Source organism: Macaca nemestrina, chromosome 1 (genome assembly GCF_043159975.1).
Source record: "Macaca nemestrina isolate mMacNem1 chromosome 1, mMacNem.hap1, whole genome shotgun sequence".
In the NCBI taxonomy this organism is placed as follows: Eukaryota; Metazoa; Chordata; class Mammalia; order Primates; family Cercopithecidae; genus Macaca; species Macaca nemestrina.
Genome location: NC_092125.1, coordinates 148,931,597 through 148,954,178, shown reverse-complemented (window position 1 = coordinate 148,954,178; position 22,582 = coordinate 148,931,597). Strand labels below are relative to the sequence as shown.

General features: G+C 40.3%; 1 protein-coding gene and 1 long non-coding RNA gene across 13 annotated transcripts in view; both read right to left on the bottom strand.

Annotated features, from left to right (window-relative positions):
- Positions 1-4,348: 4,348 nt before the first annotated feature.
- On the bottom strand, positions 4,349-7,205 carry LOC105482756 (uncharacterized). The gene is made up of 3 exons (XR_011618399.1): positions 5,189-7,205; positions 4,942-4,989; positions 4,349-4,466 (listed from the first exon to the last, which is right to left on the bottom strand). It is a non-coding gene; the product is annotated as an uncharacterized lncRNA (long non-coding RNA).
- A 4,781-nt stretch (positions 7,206-11,986) lies between these two features.
- The window catches only part of SSX2I (SSX family member 2 interacting protein), a 54,058-nt gene continuing 43,462 nt past the window's right edge, over positions 11,987-22,582 (bottom strand). For 8 of the 12 annotated variants that reach the window (XM_071088897.1, XM_071088847.1, XM_071089003.1 and 5 more), the window contains one exon: positions 18,224-21,353. In XM_071088897.1, coding sequence (XP_070944998.1) covers positions 21,179-21,353 — 175 coding nt within the window. In that variant the 3' untranslated portion in view covers positions 18,224-21,178. The other 4 variants (XR_011618365.1, XR_011618336.1, XR_011618368.1 and 1 more) reach the window with 4 other exon arrangements.

Below are 22,582 nucleotides of genomic sequence, written 5' to 3'. Positions count from 1 at the left end.
TGACTCTGTTCTGAAATAAATAATAAAAGAGACTAAACATTAGGAATAAGAATGCCAGAATGCTTCTTTAACAAATTTAAGCAAATTTTTTTTTTTTTTTTTTTTTTTTTTTTTTTTTTTTTGAGACGGAGTCTCGCTCTGTCGCCCAGGCTGGAGTGCAGTGGCTGGATCTCAGCTCACTGCAAGCTCCGCCTCCCGGGGTTTACGCCATTCTCCTGCCTCAGCCTCCCGAGTAGCTGGGACTACAGGCGCCTGCCACCTCGCCCAACTAGTTTTTTTGTATTTTTTTAGTAAAGACGGGGTTTCACCGTGTTAGCCAGGATGGTCTCGATCTCCTGACCTCATGATCCGCCCGTCTCGGCCTCCCAAAGTGCTGAGATTACAGGCTTGAGCCACCGCGCCTGGCCAGCAAATGATATTCTTATTGTAACAATTTTTCCAGAGGTCTAGAGTTGTCAGTGGTACTAGTGTTCATTTTATATCTTTTATTATTATTATTATTACTATTTTCTCGCTCTGTCACCCAGGCTGGAGTGCAGTGGCTTGATCTCTGCCCACTGCAAGCTCCGCCCCCCGGATTCGCGCCATTCTGCCTCAGCCTCCCGAGTAGCTGGGACCACAGGCGCCCACCACCACACGCGGCTAAGTTTTTGTATTTTTAGTAGAGATGGGGTTTCACCGTGTTAGCCAAGATGGTCTCGATTCCTGACCTTGTGATCAACCCACCTCAGCCTCCCAAAGTGCTGGGATTACAGGTATGAGCCACCACACCCAGCCTATATATTTTATTATTTTAAGACGTAATCAGCTGGACCTAAATAATAAATAACAGCTTTTCAGAAAAAGAAGCCAAGTATATTTAATGTATACACTGAGCATAAAACATACCCCAGTTCATAAACTTTAAAATGTTAAAATAGTCACACACTTATAAATATATACAGATAAATATTAGTGTGGGTGTGCGTTTATACGTATGTATGCATATACATGAACAAAAAATTAGGAAGTCACATCATATTCTACATGTTCCATGCAGTTTGGGAATAACCTTTAAGTCCAGGTCAAATAACTATCCCGGAGTCATCTAAGGACAGGAGCTGCAGTGCCAGGAGAATAAGAGCTTGTCTTGTCTCTTATCTAAGCCAAGGAAGAGGCTGTATATTCGATGTGATCAGAGTCCCCTCCACTTCCCAGAACTTGGCTGGGGAGGAAGTACTTATTAGTAAATAAGTATATTATGTATTATGTTAGAAATGATTATTACAATAGGAAAAAAGATAAAGCAGAGCAAGGTAAAGGGATGTCAGGAATGTCAGGGGTCAAGGGGTTTGTTTGCAATTTGAAGTAGGGTGGTCAGGGAGGCCTCATTGAAAAGTAGTAAAGACTTGAAGGATAAAAAATATAAATGGCTAATGAAAATGGGGAAAAAATTCAAGTTCAGTAGTAAAAGGAAAAAAAAACAAGAAGAACAAGAGAATATTTTATTTATAAAACCAGCAAAGGTAACAACATAAAAAATACCAAATAGTTCTATCCTGTAGTGCTAGTGGAAGTGTGAATTGATAACATTCTTTCTGAGGATCATTTGACAAAACATAACAAAAGCCTTAAAAATATGCATATTTCTTGGTTTAACAATTCCAATTTCAGGAATTTATCTTAATCAAATAAATTAGCAAATACGCAAAGATATATTCTTTAAAAATCTTTATTGTCTAACTAGGAAAAATTAAACAATTACTAACCATTCATGCAGTAGACCATCAAGCAACAACTAATAATGATGTAGATCTATATGTATTGACCTAAAAGATCCCCACTAAACGTGTGTGTGTGTGTGTGTGTGTGTGTGTGTGTGTGTGTGAGAAACCCCCTGGAAACTCTCTGGATACTTGCAGGGTGATTCGTCTATATTTTTAGTTTTCTTCATGGAATATGGAAATACCATGGGTTGAAAGCAAATGCTATTTGGGAATAAGACTGTCATGGAAAGGACCTTGGACTTCCTGCAGGAGAGAAGAGGGTCATTGCTAGGAGGCTCCCCTCATGGTGTCCATGAACATGGAGCCCTGACACCATGTAGTTTCTGAAGAATGAGCCAAAGTTGACATGGTCATGGCCCACTGGGTGTTGTTTCACTCTGTTGATAACTTTTAGAAATTACTATAGGTAAATGCCGTGCTTTACAGTTGGTCTTTAATTTTAAACACAAGCTGCCATTGGTTTGCTTTGATTATTCCACAATTTCAATCACTCTCCCAAAAATTCGGCTTCCTTAATTTTCCTGTATGAACCAGATGAAGGTGTTCACAGAGGGAAACTCAGAAGAGTGTATCAACAACAGCTCTCTCTGCAAGTTGGCCATTAGACACATTTATAAGGGATCCTGATGATCCAGGAAATGATCCTGTGCTAACTGATGGGTGCCAAGGGTTCTGGTTTTCACTCTGCCTTCCCAGCCTCTCAGGTTCACAAGTGCTCACAGAACAAATCCTTCAAAAGCCAATCCTTCAAGATGAATCCCAAGTACCTAACTGGGCCAAAATTGTAAAGAGAGCCAAGTGGCCAGGCCATTTGCTGACTAGAGCTCACATACTCGGAGTTTCCCTGGAAACCCCAACCTTAAGTTTAACTGGGGCTTTCGGAGCTCACCTAAAGCAGCCAATCAGAGCTCATCTGAAAGAACCAATTAGGACTCAGTTCTATCTACTAGTCAGAATGCAGCTGCATCAACCAATCAGAACTAAGCAAATTTAAAGCCTTCATTTGCATAAAATGGACCTGATTGGGAACCTGAGCGTGAACTTTTACTATAAAACCAGGACCCTCCCTTTGTTCTCTGGAAAGTAACTGGTTTACACAGAAAGCTTGTGAACTGTTCCTGAATGAAGTCTTTCTTCCAAATTTCTTTTCAGAGAACTTTTGTTCACAGATCCATGCCAGGGCAGCTATGCCTTTGTTTGTTTGTTTGTTTGTTTGTTTGTTTGTTTGTTTGTTTTTGAGACACAGTCTGGCTCTGTCGCCCAGGCTGGAGTGCAATGGCACGATCTCAGCTCACTGTAAGCTCCGCCTCCCGGGTTCACGCCATTCTCCTGCCTCAGCCTCCCGAGTAGCTGGGACTATAGGCGCCCGCCACCACGTCCGGCTAATTTTTTGTATTTTTAGTAGAGACGGAGTTTCACCGTGTTAGTCAGGATGGTCTCGATCTCCTGACCTCGTGATCTGCCCGCCTCGGCTTCCCAAAGTGCTGGGATTTACAGGCATGAGCCACCACGCCCGGCCCAGGGCAGCTATGCTTTTATTTGATTCACCCAATGGGGCACACGCCATCTAAATTAGGCCCCTCCCCCGAAATCTAGCCCAAGAGAATGAAATATGGAGATTAATTTAAAATTAATTGTGCAGGGGGAAGGCGTGGTGGCTCACACCTGTAATCTCAGCACTTTGTGGAATCCCAAAGGAGTACGAAGCAAGCGGATCACTTGAGCCCAGGAATTTGAGACCAGCTTGAGCAACATAGTGAAACCCCCTCTCTACAAAGAATTTTTAAAAATTAGCTGGGCATGGTGGTTTGCGCCAGTGGTCCCACTGGGGTGGTCCCAGGAAGCTGAGGTGGGAGGATCTCTTGAACCTGGGCTGGTTGAGCTTGCAGTGAGCCGAGATCGCACAACTGCACTACAGCCTGAGTAACAGAATGAGACCATGTCTCAAAAATAAAAATAAAATTAATTATGGGGGTAAAGATATCATCATATCAAAGAGTAAACTCCGTGAAAAGACTGAAATCAACCTGCTACCCTGGCAAACGTCTAAATGACAGGCAGGAATAGTGGTGCGGTTTATATTTTGTGAGCTCTGTCCTTTCTACTTCAAAGAGGATTTCCAATGACAACAGATATGACTTAAAATACCAAAAGGATCAATATTCTAGAAAGCTGGCACATGAAATAGCGAAGGCTGACTTAAGAGGGCTGATTCTCACTCCCTAACTAGTCCACACCCTTTGAGTGGGCCAAAAGAATACAGCAAAGGTGATGGAGTGGACGTGGTTACGTATGTGATGGACATGTCCGTGATTGCCTGCACAGGATTGCATACATAAGATGATAGAATGTGTCTTGCTGGAGTCTTTCGTTGCTGGCTTTGGCAAAGCAAGCTGAAATGCGTGGGCCGCCTCTGTGCAGCATAGACAAGTGGCAAGGAATTGTGGGTGACCTCTAGGATCTGAGGGCAGCTCCCTCACCCCGCCCCACCGCATAGCTAGAAATAAACTGAAGCCCTCCATTCTACAGCTGCGAAGAACCAAATTTTGCAAACAACTTAGGTGAGCTTGGAAGCAGGGTCTTTCCCTTGGAGCCTCAGTGGAGACCACAGCCTGGGCTGACATCTTGATTGAAGCCTTGTGAGATCCTCCCGAGCAGTGGACCCAGGTAAGCTGTGTCCAGGCTGCTGACCCACAGGAACTGTGAAATAATAATGTGTTATTTTAAGCCTCCAAGTTTGTGGTAACTTGTTACTGCTGCACTAGAAAAGGAATATAGTGAGCTGTGGGGAAATGAAAGCTCCAGAAAAGGTATAGGTGCATTGAGATAAACAGATGGTTAATTAAGTCAACATCACTATGCTATAGGGAAATGCAGTTTTAATTTTATCTTGGGGTCTTTGATTTTCTTCTCTGTGTTCACATAGCGTTTTTTAACGTGCTACATCTCACATGGTAACTATTGTAGTCTCTGTTTCACCAAATTAAGTTTCTTAATAATAGCAACCTTATCGTGGAAAAGAGGATGGAATTTAATGACAACAAAAAAGGTATTCCTATAAGTACTGCTAGAAAATAAGTTGTTTTTGCTTAATGGAAATAGAGTGTTTTCCCTTTAAATATTCTTTCTGGGTCCACTAGTAGAGCTGTGAAGTCCAATGCGAAAGCCTAAGTACCTGCGGTTATTGAGGCCTTGAAAGGTGGCTGGTCTGAACTGAGATGTGCTGTAAGTATAAAATATACACTGGATTTCAAAGATTGAGTATGAAAAAAATGTAAAATCAGTTGGCAATTTTACATTGATTATAGTTTCAAATGATAATAGTTTAGATATATTGGGTTAGATAAAACCTATTACTAAAATGATTTCCACCTGTTTAATTTTACCTTTTTTAACATGGCTCATAAAAAATGGAAACTTACCTATGTTGACAGTGTTGCATGTCTGACAACAGGTGACCTAAATGCTCAGGTCCTGGCTGAACCACAGCTACAGTCACTTGGGCGTTGGGACCCAGCATTTTCCATGGCAGGTCACCATCGTGCCAGAAGAGCTGTTTCTGAAGCAAAGAAGCATCAGTTCAATACAAATCCAGCAACAGCTGTCCATTCAACATCCCAACTTAAGTTTTTCTCTCCCAGCGTTACATATGCTCTACCATGGTTTAGGTGGATACCAGAGTCCTGACCTTTCAGGTGTACTTCTGATCTTAAATATCAGTTTTGCCCTATCAGTCTGATGAAATACACATGTCTGATGAAATTTTTGAATAAGAACATATATGCTTACTTTTCTATGTCATAGAGCATGTTGGGTTTTTAATAATCCATAGATGAGTAAATTCTATTTTTTCTCTCTTTTTAGCTCCAGGCATGTTTTTAAAGTTTTAATTTTAAAAAGGCACAGAGAAACCTAGATTTTGGAGGCCCAATTTATACTGCATTTCTTGCAGAAAGCCTTTTTAGGCTAGTATAACCAGGAGTTATTACACTCAAAGCTGCTATGAACAGTTAACTTCTTGGTGGGTTACACACAACCATTATCACCGTCCTCTAAGAACCAAAATGTCAAAGCCAACAGTGGACTTCGGCTGCCAGCAGAAACTTGTTCTAGATATGACAGGTGCCCAGCACTACTGATTATGAGATGCACCAATCAGAGTGTGGTTACTAAACAACTGGGTACTGCTGGTGATCTCTCCCCAAGCTCTCCAGGGAGCACTACAGGACTTCCCCACAGGCCCACATTCACCTAACATGGCTGTGAGCTGCCGAGGGACACCACCAATGATAGCAGTACAGACTCATCATTAGGAGTTTGCCAGGGGTCGGGTTTTAGTTCTTCTTCCTAGGATAATTCACCCATTATCTAGAACTAATCTGATTAAAATAATGCTAGTGCCTCTGTCCATTTTCTTGATATTAATAACGGTAGGGATGAATAAACCTTCATGTCAATTAAATGTAGAAAACAGAAATGAATTCTTTCTGAGGTCCAGCTTAGTCATGTGTATGACAGTAAAAGATTTGCCTTCTAATAAGGGCAATATATTTAGTCCTACAATGTATCTCAAATCTGAAACTAATTTTCAATGAGGATATACTTTCCACTTTCCTGAAAAGCATGCATATGTCAGAAAGGTTCCCAGTATAAAAGTGTATTTTCCCAGATGGCTCATGATGGACCACATGCTCAGCTTGGAGAGAAAGAGGAAATTTATAAAAGCATAAAACATGGTTCTGTTTTTCTCAGGGACCTTAGTTAAGGCAGAAAAATAAACTCATATAGGAACTGCAAATGAAAGAACTTCATACCCACACACCCAAACACCAGGACTGGTGCATTGGTCTTCTAAGAGCCCTTCTTGTCCCCTGATCTGTTTCCCTTAGGTCATTCTCAGAACTGCCAAGTGAATTATTATTTAAAGTGTGAGTCATCTTTTTACTCCTCTGTATTACATCCTTCAGTGTTTCCAGGAAATGCCTTCAGGATAATGCCCAAGCTTCCCTTGAGGGATCAGATTCCAGACTTTCTTGCTGGCCTGGTGTCTGGTCCCCTGCTTTGCCCTTTATGCTACCCAAAACCCCACTGTGAGTGGTGCCCTGGACATATCCCTCCTGGTTCACTCCTACTTATCCTTTAAGATACAGCTCAGGACATACAACCATCCTCCCACTCTCGCGAGGGACTGAGGAGTTCCCCACCGCTGCACTCTCTCCAGGGAGATACCCACTCAAGATAAAATAAATTACCTGGGAGTCTCCTTTTATACTGAGTTCATGAGGGCTCAGGACACAGCAGGTGCTCAATAAATATTGGTTACATTAGCTTAGGAAATGCAGAGGAACTCTCCTTAAAGTTACTAATGACCACAATACTGCCAGTGTTTTGTATATATTGTTTTCTTTATAACATTTGAACTTCCTTGGAATTCTCTCCTTCGTAAGGGTGCCTTTTTTTTTTTTTTTTTTGAGACAGGGTCTTGCTCTGTCACCCACGTTGGAGTGCAGTGGTGCTATCACGACTCACTGCAGCCTCAACCTGACCTCCTGGGCTCAAGTGATGCCCGCTTCAGCCTTCTGAGTAACTGGGACTACAAGCACACCACCATGCCTAGCTAATTTTTGTATTTTTTATAGAGGGAGGGTTTCACTATGTTGCCCAGGCTTGTCTCAAACTCCTGGGCTCAAGCAATCCGCCTGCCTCAGCCTCCCAAAGTGCTGGGATTACAGACAAGAACCACCATGCCTGGCCTAGATATATTCTTGATATTGACTCTCAACCTTCTGTCTCTTCACTCCATAAAAGGAGCCTTTGCTTCCATATTTGCCTTTTTTCTTTTTCTTTTCTTTTCCTTTCTCTTCTTTCTTTCTCAAGTATAGACAGGGTGTCACTCTGTTGGCCAGGCTGGAGTGCAGTGGTGTGATAATAGTTCACTGCTGAACTCCTGGGCTCAAGCAAACTTTCTGCCACAGTTTCCCAAGTAGCTGGGACTATAGGCACATGCCACCATGCCTGCACATTTGATTTTTGAATGCCAGTGATATCCAAGTCTCCACTTTCTGCTTCTCATTCTACCATCTATCTCTTTTTTGTGACCTCATGTATGCCCCTAGCTTCAATAGCCACTTATGTATTGGCTCTCAGATCTCAATATCTATTCCAGACCTCTCTGTTGAGCTCCAAACTTATATATCCAAATGCCAACAGTCGCAGTCACATGGGTAGGCACTGCTTACCTACCTGATGACCCCTAATAAAAACCCGAGTTCATCCACATGAACTTGAATGGCTCAGAGACCCTTAAATTCAACATGTCCAGAACAATTCATTATCCCTATGTCAGGGGTCCCTAAGATCACCCTTAAGCTTGATGAACTCACATGAACTAGAAGGACTCACAGGACTCAGAAAAGCTGTTATACTTGTGGTCATGATTTATTACTGCAAAAGGATACAGATTAAAATCAGCAAAGGGGCAGGCACCTGAGCAAAGTCTTGGAGAAAGCAAGCACAAACTTTCAGGTATCTTCTCCCAGTGGAGTCACAGCAATATGTGACAATACATGTGAAGTGTTGCCACAGAAGTTCACCCAAGACTTGGTGCTCAGGGTTTTTTGTTGTTTTTATCGGGGGGTCATCACATAGGTATGCAGTGCCTACCCAAGTGACTGATCTCAGCTACTCAGACTCCAGCCCACAGGCGAAAAAGGCATTCACCATAAATCACATTGTTAGGATAAACTTATCTAGTCACACTGGTACAGCTTGGCCCAAGGCCTCAGGAATGCAAAAGCACTCTTAGCAGGCAGAATGTGTAAGACTTAGAGGTCATTTTCCAGTCTTGAAGACAGACCTTTGCTGGGGTTAACACACAGGCAACCCAGGTCTGCTGACTAGACTATTTTCTGCTCAATCCCTTAAAGCTGTTCTTTGTAAGCCCTTTCATCCACTGCTATCTGAGCCGGAAATCAACCTAGATTATTTTACTTAACCCCGACATCCAATCAGAGTCTACCTGTAGGACCATGCCTTCCTCTCAGTCACTTCTTGCTTGGATTACTGCAACCTGGTCTCATCTCCATTTTGCTTTCTCTTCAGCAATACTCCATTTGGAAATTAGAATTGTGATAAATGCTATGACAGAAGGATATGCAGTTAAGGCATTTGTAATAAATGCTTTAATAGAGGGATACGCACAATGCTGTGACAAGAGAGAGAGGGAACACTCTGGGTCACAGTTGTGCTTGACCAAGCACATCACTAAGCCTTCAGGGTAAATTCAAAACTCCTTGAATCTGAGACCCTTTTAACCCGGCTCCTCTCTACCCCTCCCACTGGTCTCCCACACCCTTCACTTTGTTCATACAGAGCCATTTGTAATTTCCCTGAAGGTCACATGGTTCCACACCTCTGACCTTGTATGTTCTGTTCCCTCTATCTGTACTGTTCACTCTTCAATACTTACCTCAAGCATCCTCTCTGACCTCCTATTCCGCAGGCTAAACATGCTTCTCCCCTTCTTCCCTGCTTCAGAGCCCTCCAAAACTTTTATTGAGCACATATTCAACTGCTCTAAGTGGCCCATTGGCTTATTTCCTCCAGTAGTTTGTTAGTTTCTGAGGACAATGGCCAAGTCACCTTCCATGTTAGAATCCCAGCACCTAGCATAGCAATCCTAATAAGTACTCAATAAACATTTGCCAAATGAATAAAAGAAAGTTCAGTTCTGAGAGCAGAGTTGTGACTGCCTCCCTACAGAGTCAGGAAAAGCTTTACAGTTGTAAGAACCATTTAAGCTGATATTAAAGGAAAATAAAATTTCATCAATTTTTTATTTGTCCGTAACCAAAACTTTATTGAAAAACACCAAAATAGGAGATCACTGCCGTATACCTTACAAAATCAAACACACTTATCTTGGTAGATTAACCAGAATTACTGAATTTATGATAAGGCTTTCTGGGACATAACACAAATTCAGGATGTTGTGTGGATCATTAGTGTTGCTTTCTTCTAAGTGAACACCCTTCTGTGAGCTTAGTGTTTTGTCCTGTAGGCCGGCACAACACTGTTGAATAACCTACACAAAGATCCACTGTCTTGAGTGTAACTGCCAAATTGGTTCATTTTGCCCACTGCCTATATAGAACCAATTTATCAAGACAGAAGCATTGCAACAGAGAAAGAGTTTAATTCACACAGAGCCAGCTGAACAGGATACTGGAGTCTTACTCAAATAGGCATCCCTGAAAATTTGGAGGCTAGGGTTTTTCAAGGATGGTTTGGCAGGCAAGGGAATGGGTACTGCTGATTGGTTGGGGGTGCAATCATAGAGGTGTGCAGAGTTTGCTTCTTGGTGGGGCCACAGGACTGGTTGGCAGGTCCAAGTGGAGCCATGGTAGTCAGAAATATAAAAGTCAGAAAAGACATCTCAAAAGACCAATCTTAAGTTCTACGATAGTAATGTTATCTGCAGGAGTAATGGGGGGAAGTTGCAAATCTTGTGACCTCCAGAAAAATGGCTAGTAATTGTTTAGGTCTACACCTTAGCAGAGTTCATGCTCCTGTCATCCACCTAACCTGGTGGTCTTTCATTTGCTTTACAAAGGTGGTTTAGTTTTGGGGAAGGGCTGTTATCATTTAAACTATAAATTTCTCCCAGAGTTAGCTTGGCCCAAACCCAGGAATGACTAAAGCAGACTGGAGGTTCAAGGCAAGATGGGAGTTGGTTAGATCAGATAGATCCCTTTCACTGTCATTGTTTTTTCAGTTATTTTTGCAAAGATGATTTCATGGACATGGCTGAAAAACATCATAATCTTGTGGCAACTAGGACATGTTATATCCACAAAGTAAGAATTTGAACTTTTCACTGGCCATTTCTTTTCCTTTTCCAAGGATGGATGCAGTAAGTCTCTAGCCAAAGGCATGTTGATCCTTTCTCAAGCTCAGCCCATCCAGACCTCTCAGGCAACACCCCTAGTGAGCAGCGTGCAATCAGGCACTTGCTAGTTCATCAGATTCAGTAGAAAATGTGCTATAAAATGATTCCTGGTGTTCACATGCCTTCTTCACCACATATTAGCTGTGTGGCGCTGGGCAATTTTACCTTTCTTTGCATTAGTTTTCTCATCTATAAAGTGAGTGTAACAATAGCTTCTGCATAGAGAGTTGTTAGGAAAAGTCAAATAAATGGCTTACTAAGGCTTAGTATTGTGCCTGGCACAGCAAGGGCTTGATGTATTTTTGATGGTTGTTTTCAATTTTTAAAGTTTCTGTCCCTCAAATAATACTTTGTTACAGATGTGTAGAATCAGGAAAGCTGGCATGGAATTTTGAAAGACTGTCAGCAGTCAGCATATGGTAAGTGGAGGGACAAAAGGCGCTCTTTTTTATCAACTCTACTTTAATACAACACATATGTCCCAAAAAATCATGTTTTGCAGAATTAAAGTAAAAATAACAGGACCTATGGGGAAAATGGAGTTAGGTGCACAGCAGTAAAAAATTTCATCAGGGCCGGGCTGGTGGCTCACGCCTGTAATCCCAGCACTCTAGGAGGCCGAGGCGGGTGGATCATGAGGTCAGGAGATCAAGACCATCCTGGCTAACACGGTGAAACCCTGTCTCTACTAAAAATACAAAAAAATAGTCGGGTATGGTGGTGGGCACCTGTAGTCCCAGCTACTTGGGAGGCTGAGGCAGGAGAATGGCATGAACCCAGGAGGCGGAGCTTGCAGTGAGCCAAGATGGTGCCACTGCACTCCAGCCTGAGGGACAGAGCAAGACTGCATCTCAAAAAATAATAATAATAATAATTCATCACTGACTCATTAAAAAATATGATCCTAATAAAAAATGGTAGCAGAGTTTTATACATGTTAAGTGGTTAAGAAATGCAAAAACAATACCACAAACATGATACTCTACCTTGAAAAAGACTGGAAGTTAGCTTGTGGAAGTAGGGGTTGGAAGGGTTGCAGCTTGTATGTTATGAAGTGGTAGAAGGAGAGTTGTCTAAAATCCCAGGGGAAAATTGTAATGTCAGATAGGCATGAGTATTGTTTTTAATGTACATGGGAAACTGAGATAGATGGTGGTGTTAGTGGTGGTGAATATCCAAATTACTGATGGGCCTGCGGCAACCTAAATTCTTGCTTCCTCAGAAGAAAGAACTCGACAGAGGGGCTTAAGGCAGAAAAAGAGACTAAGGCAAGTTTCAGAGCAGGAGTGGAAGTTTATTAAAAAGCTTTAGAGCAGGAAAGAAAGGAAAGTACGCATGGAAGAGACACAAGCAGGTGACTTGAAGGATAAGTGCGACATCTGACCTTTTGACTTGGGGTTGAACATACTGGCATACTTCCAGGGTCTTGTGTCCCTTTTCCCATAATTCTTCCCTTAGGGTAGGCGCTCACACGCACAGTGCCCTCCTTGTGCTCGGGAGGTGAGCATGCACAGTGTGTTTAGGAAGTTGTATGCATGCTCACCTGAGGCTTTCTTCCCTCTTCTAGTGAAATGCCCCTGGGAGGCCATACTCCGCCATTTTGTCTCTTAATGCATATGTTAAAGCTCACTCACCTAATTCCTGAGATTTTACTGGAAGCTGATTACCAATTTCAAGTGTTTTTAATCTGGGAAATTGCCTCTCCCTGGTGCCTGCAATCAATTATCACGTTAGTGTGACAACCATGAACCATCAGGAAACTGCCTCTCCTAGGCCTGGCTGCCAATGATCATTTTTGACAGAGGCAGTGTGGTAACTGCCATACCTGCCATCTGATGGTCGCCTGACCTCCTGGTGGGTGGTGGGGGAGCCCTCTCCTGCCCTGCTCATGCCTGACTACCTATCTACTGTAACAGTAGACATTTGAGATGTATATTTGTTTTATGTGTTACTGTTTAGTTTGGATCAACTGGGCAGTTTTCTGCATTCACTTAGTGTTTCTCACTAACAGAATCACATATAAGCTAAAACAAATTTTGCATTATGCTCAAATTGTTTCCTAATATGTCAACTGCATTGAGACAAACTTGTGCTTTTTTACATGGTGTTTATGAGTGTTATAGGAGAGCTGACTATATATTAGGTTAGACCACAACTTGATTCCATCTTTTAGAAACTATACCTGAGGCATGAATTAAAGGAAGTACCTTTGTAGGGATTAGGGTTTGTGAACCCAAAAATATCTGAGATAGGTCTCAATTTAGAAAGTTTATTTTGCCAAAGTTAAGGAGGCCCATGACATAGCTTCAGGAGGTCCTGGTGACATGTGCCCAAAGTGGTCTGGGTGTGACTTGCTTATACACTTTTTAAGAAGATGTAATATATCAATCAATACCTGTGAGATGTACATTGGTTAAATCTGGAAAGGTGGGAAAACTTGAAGCAGTGGCTTCCAGGTTACAGGTAGATTAAAAATTTTTCTGATTGGCAATTTGTTGAATGAGTTACATTATGTTGTGTTGTTATGTTATGTTATGTTATTTTTCAGATGGAGTCTCCCTCTGTCACCCAGGCTAGAGTGCAATGGAGCGATCTTGGCTCACTGCCTCCTGGGTTCAAGCGATTCTCCTGCCTCAGCCTCGTGAGTAGCTGAGATTATAGGCATGCACCACCACGCCCAGCTAATTTTTGCATTTTTTTTAAGTAGAGATGGGGTTTCACCATGGGTCAGGCTGGTCTCAAACTCCTGACATCATGATCCACCCGCCTCAGCCTCCCAAAGTGCTGGGATTACAGGTGTGAGCAACCCTGCCACCTGAATGAGTTATTATCTAAAGACTTAGAATCAATACAAAGGAATGTATGGGTTATGATGATAAGGGGTTGTGGAAACCAACGTTTTATCATACAGCCTCCAGGTAACAGCCTTCAGGGAGCATAGATTGTAAATGTCTCTTGTAAGACTTAAAGTCTGTGTTGATATTAATGCTGGTTAGCTTTTCCTGAATTCCAAGAGGAAGGAGGGTATAATCAGGCATGTCTGACCCTTCCTTCCCATCATGGCCTGAACTAGTTTTTCAGGTTAACTTTGGAATGCCCTTGGCTGAGAGAAGGGGCCCATTCAAATAGTTGGGGGGGGCTTAGGATTTTATTTCTGGTTTACAGGTTCAACAATCAAAACTCAAGTTAGAGTTCTGCTTACTTAGACAGGGCTTCCACTATACACAGGGTGACCATTTGTGCCAGTTTCCACTGTGGTACAGGCCTAATCATGAATAGCTCCCCATTTCAATATCAAAAGTTTCTCATTTAGATAACAATTTATAGTCACTCAAGCTATAATTAGTGAATCCCAGTTGTACAGTACTTGGGGGTCTGCAAAACAGAAGGCCACCAAGTCCAGAGAAAGATTGTTGAGTCAACAGGAATGTGCACCTCCAGATTTTGGGAAACCACACCACAAGCAACTGTGTCTCCGACATACACCCCCTTCTGGCCCTCACTGCCAAGGCCAGAATTTGCCTCTGAGATTTACCATAGTCTTTTCGTTCCTTGTCAAAGAATTTCAATTAAAAGCATTTATGAGGCCAGGTGCGGCGGCTCATGCCTGTAATCCCAGCACTTTGGGAGGCTGAAGCAGGCACATCACTTGAGGTCAGGACCACTCTGAGACCAGCCTCACCAACATGGAGAAACCCTGTCTCTACTAAAAATACAAAATTTAGCTGGGCATGGTGGTGCATGCATGAAATCCCAGTTACTTGGGAGGCTGAGGCAGAGAATTGCTTGAACACGGGAGGCAGAAGTTGCAGTGAGCTGAGATCACACCACTGCACTCCAGCCTGGGCAACAGAGTGAGACTCTGCCTCAACAACAACAAAAAGCATTTATGAGTTGTTTCCTCAGATCTTTGCCCTTGATAAAAATGAAGACGAGTGCTTTGGAAATAAAAGGGCAATATGATTTTTAAAACTCCAGTTAAAATTTTTCATGGTTTAAGATCAAAACAGTTTCTTTAGAACATATGTGCCAAGGCTTTATGTGTGGCTAGTTGTTGGATTTCTAGTTTTCTTTGGGGCATTAACACAGAATCTCAAAAATTATTTGTTTGGAAAAGTTGAATTTCACTGATATCTAATTTACAGCGATTTTCCTTATTTATTTATTTATTTATTTTATTTATTTTTGAGATGAAGTCTCGCTCTTGTCCCCCAGGCTGGAGTGCAATGGCACGATCTCAGCTCACTGCAACCTCCCCCTCCCAGGTTCAAGCAATTCTCCTGCCTCAGTCTCCCGAGTAGCTGTGATTACAGGCACCTGCCACCATGCCCGGCTAATTTTTGTATTTTTAGTAGAGATGGGGTTTCACCATGTTGGCCAGGCTGGTCTCGAACTCCTGACCTTAGGTGATCCACCTGCCTCGGCCTCCCAAAGTGCTGGGATTACCACCGTGAGCCACCGCACCCAGTCTTCCTTATTATTTAATACCTCTTTGCTTAAAAGGAATAACATTACAAAATCAAATCAACTAGTTATCAAGGTAAAAGATTTTCAAGATAAAAGAAACTAAAAGTGGTTAGAAATTAAATTGATATTCCACAAAAGCTTAACACTCTTTTTGAAAATTGCATTTCATTGAGCCTCTTCACTAATTAAAAATGCAAAATACAAGTTTAGTTTGAAATAATTCTGGGCTGAGAATTACAGAAGAAAAAAATCTCAAGGTAGGGTAAATAAATTACAGCATGTTATAGTCAAGTAAAAACTATACTTAGAGGTTAACAAAACCAGCCATAGTAGTCATGGCTAAGCACTAGCAGAGTCTAAACCTAGGGAACTCAGTTGTCTGACCCTATGCCTGGCTGGGATAAACAACTCACCACCTCGGTTTAGACATCATATATAATAGAAAATTGGATCCAAAAAGCCAGAATGGAGGGTTCTTGTTATCAGTTTTAGGGTTCTAGGGAATATGCAAACGTTTACTTTTTTCTAATGAGTACACTGGGCAGGGGTATGGTTTGCTTTAACAGAGCACTGTCAACAGGAATTAAACTGTCATGAGAGACCAGAAACAAGAAAATCGATCTAAATGCAGATGCAACAGGGAAACTAGAAAATATCCAGCTGCCCTACATCAGCTGTATTCCTTCTAAAACTGAGTAAAAATATTCACGTTCTTTAATTCTACTACTATATTTTTCATGAAAAAATGTCTGCAAAAGGTGACTGAACCTTTTGGACAAAATGAGATATTTCTGGTCACTGTGACTGTAGCCACAGTGGGACACGGCACACAAACTGCCAAGAGTGAACAAAATGGCAGGGCAGAAAAATACAGGCTGGCCAGAGGCGGTGGCTCACGTCTGTAATCCCAACCCTTTGGGAGGCCAAGGGGGGCGTGGATCACTTGAGTCTGGGAGTTCAAGGCCAGCCTGTTCAACATGGTGAGACCCCATCTCTATAAAAAAATATTAAAAACTTGCCAGGCACCACTGGTGGCACACACTTGTAGTCCCAGTTTTGTAGTCCCAGTTACTTGGAAGCCTGTGGTGGGAGGACTGCTTGAGCCCGGCAGAGCAAGGCTGCAGTGAGGCAAGATTGCACCACTGCACTCCAGCCTGGGTGACACTGTCACACACACACACACAAATTGCAGACAATCTAGATGTATCTTCAGATTACTCAATGGCCTTTTGAGTAACATAAACTACTAAAATAGCTATTTCAATGAAATCCTTAATACCTTAATTACAAAAAGGTAGTGGTCCAACCCTGAATAGATTTGCCATGGTAACCAACCACAAAAAAATGAGGCCAAGTCTTGCACATGCACCAAATGATCACTGTTTTTGATGTAGATTATAGGTGGCAGCTAATGGGTGAAGAATTTCACTTAGAAAGCCCTCCAAGCAGGCACTGCAGCAGTGTGGGAAAAGGTGGAAATTTAGCAAACCTAAGATATGGGTTAAAGTCTGGTCTTATCACTTAATAGCAGTTATGTGACCTTGGGTTCATTATTTAACACTTGAGTCTGTTATCAACTCTAAAAATAGGAAGGTTAAGATTCCCTGACAGTTGAAAAATAAAAGTGTTCTGCGCACTGTAAGATATTTTAGTAACTGAGGAAAACTACCATTTGAACATTGAGAAACTTGTATTATAAAAAGGCTAGAATGTGTGAGAAGCTTTAAAATACATTCCTTCCAAAAATTAAAAATACTTGCTTTAATAATCAGCACTAAACCCCTTGCAGAGCAATGTGCATGGATGAAATATCTAGCATCAACTACATTCGGTAGCAGACTGTAAGTGCTCACCAAATAGCTACATGTTCTATCTATACCTCCAGTTTTGCTTGCAGTGAGGCTGTAGGTGGAAGGCATGTCTCTTTCAGGTCTGGCCCTTAAAAATATCCTACACCATCTGCTAGTCTGCTTGCTGTCTGATTTGGCAATGTTGGAGACCATGTGTTCCAGATGGCATAGCTAAAAATGGAGGATTGCCCAGTCCACACTGGACATTTCATGAGCATAAATTAAATTTATTAAGCCACACTGACTTAATGTTTAATTGTAGCATAACCTACTCTATCATGATACTCTATATGCAAGGAATTGAGATAGGGTTGGAAATACACATGCATAAGGATTCATGACAAGGTTCCTACCCTCTAGAGAAAGAAGAGTTTTAGGATTCTAACCCCAAATTCATAGTCCATTCACTCCAGTAAAGAAATGTGTTGTTTCATCAGTATTTCATATTTCTCATCAATAAATATTCTGTGCTGTTAAGCATTATATACTAGGTACATGTATTTCTGAAGCTCAAAGATATGAATGAGGTGGATCTTTATCAGGAGCTTCATGTTACTGACATTACAGTACTTCCTGAGCTCTCAGCAATCCATTATTTGTAAATGTTCAAAAAAACCTCAATCATTTGATTTTATATAAATCAAATAATTTAATCAATATTCACCCACTCTAATTTATATCCAGCTTGAAAAACACTGTATATTTAGAGAAAGGATTAGAGTGACCAGTTTCATTATCCTCATCTGCATGGGCCAAATCTTTGGGAATGCTTTTTCTACTAGATAATACATGTTCTTGAGGAGAGAAAATCCTACGCTGCTTTGCAGGTCAACATTTTGATGGTAGAAAACAAAATCTAGCAAACAATCATCTATTACATAGTACTTCACAAAGGAAATACTGCTAAGACTTATAAATGGAAGCCTAGCCACGTTACTGTTAGGAAACGAATGTGGCCCTGGAGCAGACCCATCAGTCCATGTTTTATGAACAGATTGAATGTGTCATTAGCATCTACCGTTGTTTATTACAATGTAGGTTTAATAGTTGGTCTTCCACTCAGCTCAGATTCTCAATAGCAGGCAGCATGCTTATCTGTCTTCGTATCTCCAAGGACTGGAAAGTAGTTGTAACCCTTGACATACAGTAGGTACTTCATAAATGCTTATCAAAAGACTGAAAAAGGACAAACATAGAGAAAAGTATATTTACTAGACTTCCATAATCCATACTTACTTAAAATCCAATCTAGAAATAACATGACTTATATTAGGCAATATACTTGGAAGACCTGTACAACAGCGTAATCACAGCAGGGTCTTGCTAACTCACAAGTGTGTTCCAGGCATACATGCTGCAAAAACCTCTCTCCTGGGGTCCCAGGGGCTTTCAAATGTTCCACCAGGGGCAGTCAAGACTAGATTAACGGTGCTCTCTTCATCATGCGCACGAAATGTTTTCCCATAACACCATATTATCACAAGTCTATGAACAATTCTGGTTTGCTAAGGTAAGCAATATAGAACTCTTTCCAAATAATAGTATTTCAATTATGCCACATAAGTAAACAATTTGCTGTGAACTGTCCTGTGTTCTAATCATTTAATACATTGCTTCTATAAGAAAATACTATTTGTTAAATTTTAGTCGTAATTTAATATCATTCTCATTATAGATTGCAGATGCAAATAATAGTGAACAAAATGTTTATCTCAATTTTTCTTTCACATTTTTATGCTTTGAAAATTCAGAATGGATAAAAACAAATGAAGTACAAAATATTTCAGATTTACATAGTGATAAACAAGAAAGCGCTTAAGATTATCAGGAGGACTTACAAATGGAAGTATACTCTAGAACCATCATCTATCATGGCTAAATGTGAGATTAGCACAGCTGTATTATTTGTACATTGCAAACACCTAGAAAGAGATGGGAAACAAAATCTTAGCAGTTTTGTATGTGGAGTCCTGGGTTTTCCAACAGACATCATTCCAACATTCTGAGATTAAAGTGACTGGGGATCGTTTTGGAGTTGGAATGTTTAACAAAAGTGATGTTGTTAGGTAAAATGTCCAACTTCTGGATCTATGCAGACATCAAAGGTGCAATGAGTCTGGCTTTCACTCTGCTGTTTCTTTCACACTTTAAAGTAAGTCTCAAGGAATTTTTCTTTCCAATTTGAGAACTCACTTTAAAATGGAAACACGCAACGAAAAACAGATGCTGCTTTCCAGAACTCCACTGTCATAAAATACAATATTTGCTAAAGAGATTTAAAAATTAGAATGCTTATTTCTTGCAAAGTACACCATGGAAAACCCTGGGGGGGAAATTCTTGACAAATGTATCCATTAACTGCATTTAAAACTTCTGATTGCCTTTTTTGACCATGTTATTGCTAAACAGCAAAACAAACAAAAAAACAAAAACAAAAACAAAAGCAAAAACAAAAAAAGCCTACATCCCAGCTAGATTTCTTCCTTTAGAATATGGTAGTGTGTTCGATATTTTGTACCATGTGTAGTAGTTTAAATAGTAAAGAAGTGACCATGCATCAAGCTGAAGGTACTAAGTGACTAATGCTCAAGAGCTAGCTCTTTAAAACTATAAATATGGTTACTGTATTATGAGTATATCCACTAATGTCTCATAAGATACTCTTAATGATATCCTATCAGCCCTGAAAAAAATGGCTGCTGCTATGCAACTCCAAAGAGTTACATAGTTATGTATAGTGAATGGATAACACAAATAAGTGGCTTTTTTTGTTTTTTTAATAATATGAATTTAAAATAGCCACAAAGAGGGTGAGTGCATGTAAATGGCTGAACTGCCAGTACAGGGGAAGGTAAATGGGCCTAAACTACGATACCTAGCAAGGACTGGATCTGTGCAGGCTTCTATGTACAGAGACAAGCAGGGTTAGGCACTTAAAGCTTTTTGATGAAAATCCTGGGAAAGAGCTGAGCCTACATTTATTACTATCAAAACAACAACATATTTTTCATGAAACATGCAATCAGAAACATTACAGAGACTGAAGAGAGCCTAAGAGTTTTCTGAAAATGAAATGACACATTTTTCCAGAGTATCATAATATCTCAATTATAAAATTTGATGGTTTTACATTATATTTCTTTAGTGGCAAATACCTCATTAAAAAATTATTAAAAAACGATTGACAATACAAAGCCCTAGTTAGTATACAGATATTACTATACTGGTACCCATCTCGTAAGGAAAATATCACCATCTAGATATCTTAAATATCTTCTATCATCCAATATCTTAAACCAATTTCTTAAATTGTTTTATTCAAAGGTACTTTTGTTGTCTTGCCCCATTCCTCTATCAATAGTCCTTTTAAAAATTATAATATCTTACATATACAAAATAAAAATCTAATGTCATAAAAATCTCAAAAATGTACTGTTAGTAGTGTTGATTATCTAAAGAACTCAGCTTCATGGAATAGCTTTCAATATTTATTGCCCAGATGTATTAAAAAGAATTCTTAAATGTAATGCATCAATGGTCCTAATACATCTGTAAACAGAATACCACTAAAAAAATTTTACTGGCATGAAATACTATACTTATGGTTGTGTGAAACTTTTAAATCTTAAAGCCTCTTAACATAATCATGTATATCTATGTACAAAACATACATAAATTTCACTTTAAAACATATGAAAGAGGTAATTTCAAATCACACTAAACATAATAAATATAGAACTTGCTTTGTTAAAAATCTACAGTATACATTCAAGTAAAGGCTAAACTTCCAATGCCAACTATATTTGAGACAAAATTAAACATTTACAATAATCAGTTTCCTAAAAGTGCTATTTTTAATACCTATAAGAGGAAACTCATTCTAGTGCTTTTGTTTCCATCCAAACATCTATACATTCCTTTATTCACAGAACCAGATGCTTCTGTTACTAAAAATACATATCCAAAGCTTTTATATCCTTTTAAATAGATTTAAGATTTCAATTCTTTGGGGGAAGACGGGGAAGTCCAAACAAACAACTTAGACCATCTTAAGTTATTAGAGATAATTGACTTTATGACACACCCTGTTTCAAGTTAGATGTGAAATTTGATGAACATGTTAATGAAAACAATTCCAGTCCACATGTCTAAGGTAAGTCATCTTTTTCTACATGAGAATTTGTGTAGGTCAAGGAGCATCCACTATAGCAACCTTCCTGTGATCCAGGTCTTGACGCCACACTCCATTTTTGATTTGTACATTCTCCTCCAACCTGATTTGGTTTAATTTCTTCAGGAGTCATATTCAGTACATTGATTGAACTGTTGGGAAAAGAAAGGCAGATCTTAGTGACTACCCTCTCCTTCTTTTATACTGTACACATGCCTGGATGTCTAAGGTCTCATTGCTTCCATGTCTTGTGCTAATTTACGTACATTTGGAGGACACATGATCAAAAACAGTAAAAAGAAGTGTTTCAAAATGGCGTAATTTATCACTTTTATCTATTTATTTTATTTATCCCTTTAGTCTACTTTGATGCATGCTGCCAAGTGAAGTTTAAGGTAGAGAAGCTTAAAGTAGAGCTTAAGGGTTTTGAAAGCTAATATTCCAAATGCCCCCGTTTTTCTGCCACTATTACTTATCTTTTTATATCTTCTTTCTTTACATGTCCACTTGTTAAAGTATGCTTTCATCTATCCATTCAGACAGATAGTTAATGAGTGCCTACAGAAGTGGCTAAAAGACCAGACTCTATAGCAAGATGGTTTTGGTTCAGTCAGCCTCAAAACAATAAATCTGCTTAAACAGTAACTTTAAGATCTTTTTTTTTTTTTTTTTTTGAGACGGAGTCTCACACTGTTGCCCAGGCTGGAGTGCAGTGGCGCGATCTCGGCTCACTGCAAGCTCCGCCTCCCGGGTTCCCGCCATTCTCCTGCCTCAGCCTCCTGAGTAGCTGGGACTACAGGCGCCCGCCACCGCGCCCGGCTAATTTTTTGTATTTTTAGTAGAGACGGGGTTTCACTGTGGTCTCGATCTCCTGACCTTGTGATCCGCCCGCCTCGGCCTCCCAAAGTGCTGGGATTACAGGCTTGAGCCACCGCGCCCGGCCTGTAACTTTAAGATCTATGCAGTTGAGCTAATGAATACTTTTTAATCAACTGAACATGTAATTTTTTTCACAAAAACTTTTCTAAATGTACCTTTCTTGTGACTTTTGTTTAATAATTCAACCTCATAATGTGGCAATCTTTAAAAAAAATTAAGTTCAATTCTAAAAATCTAAGCCAAAAATCTAATTTAAAATTTTACTTGGAAAAAAAAAAAAAAAGGCTGGGAGCAGTGGCTCACACCTATAATCCTAGCACTTTAGGAGGCTGAGGCAGCCAAATTGCTTGAGCCCAGGAATTCAGGACTAGCCTGAGTAACATGGTGAAACCCTGTCTCTACAAAAACTTAGCTAGTAGTGGTGGTGCATGCCTAGTTTAATCATTTGTACAAGGGATTCTGATGACCAAATTACTATAAATTTATTTACCAACAATTACAG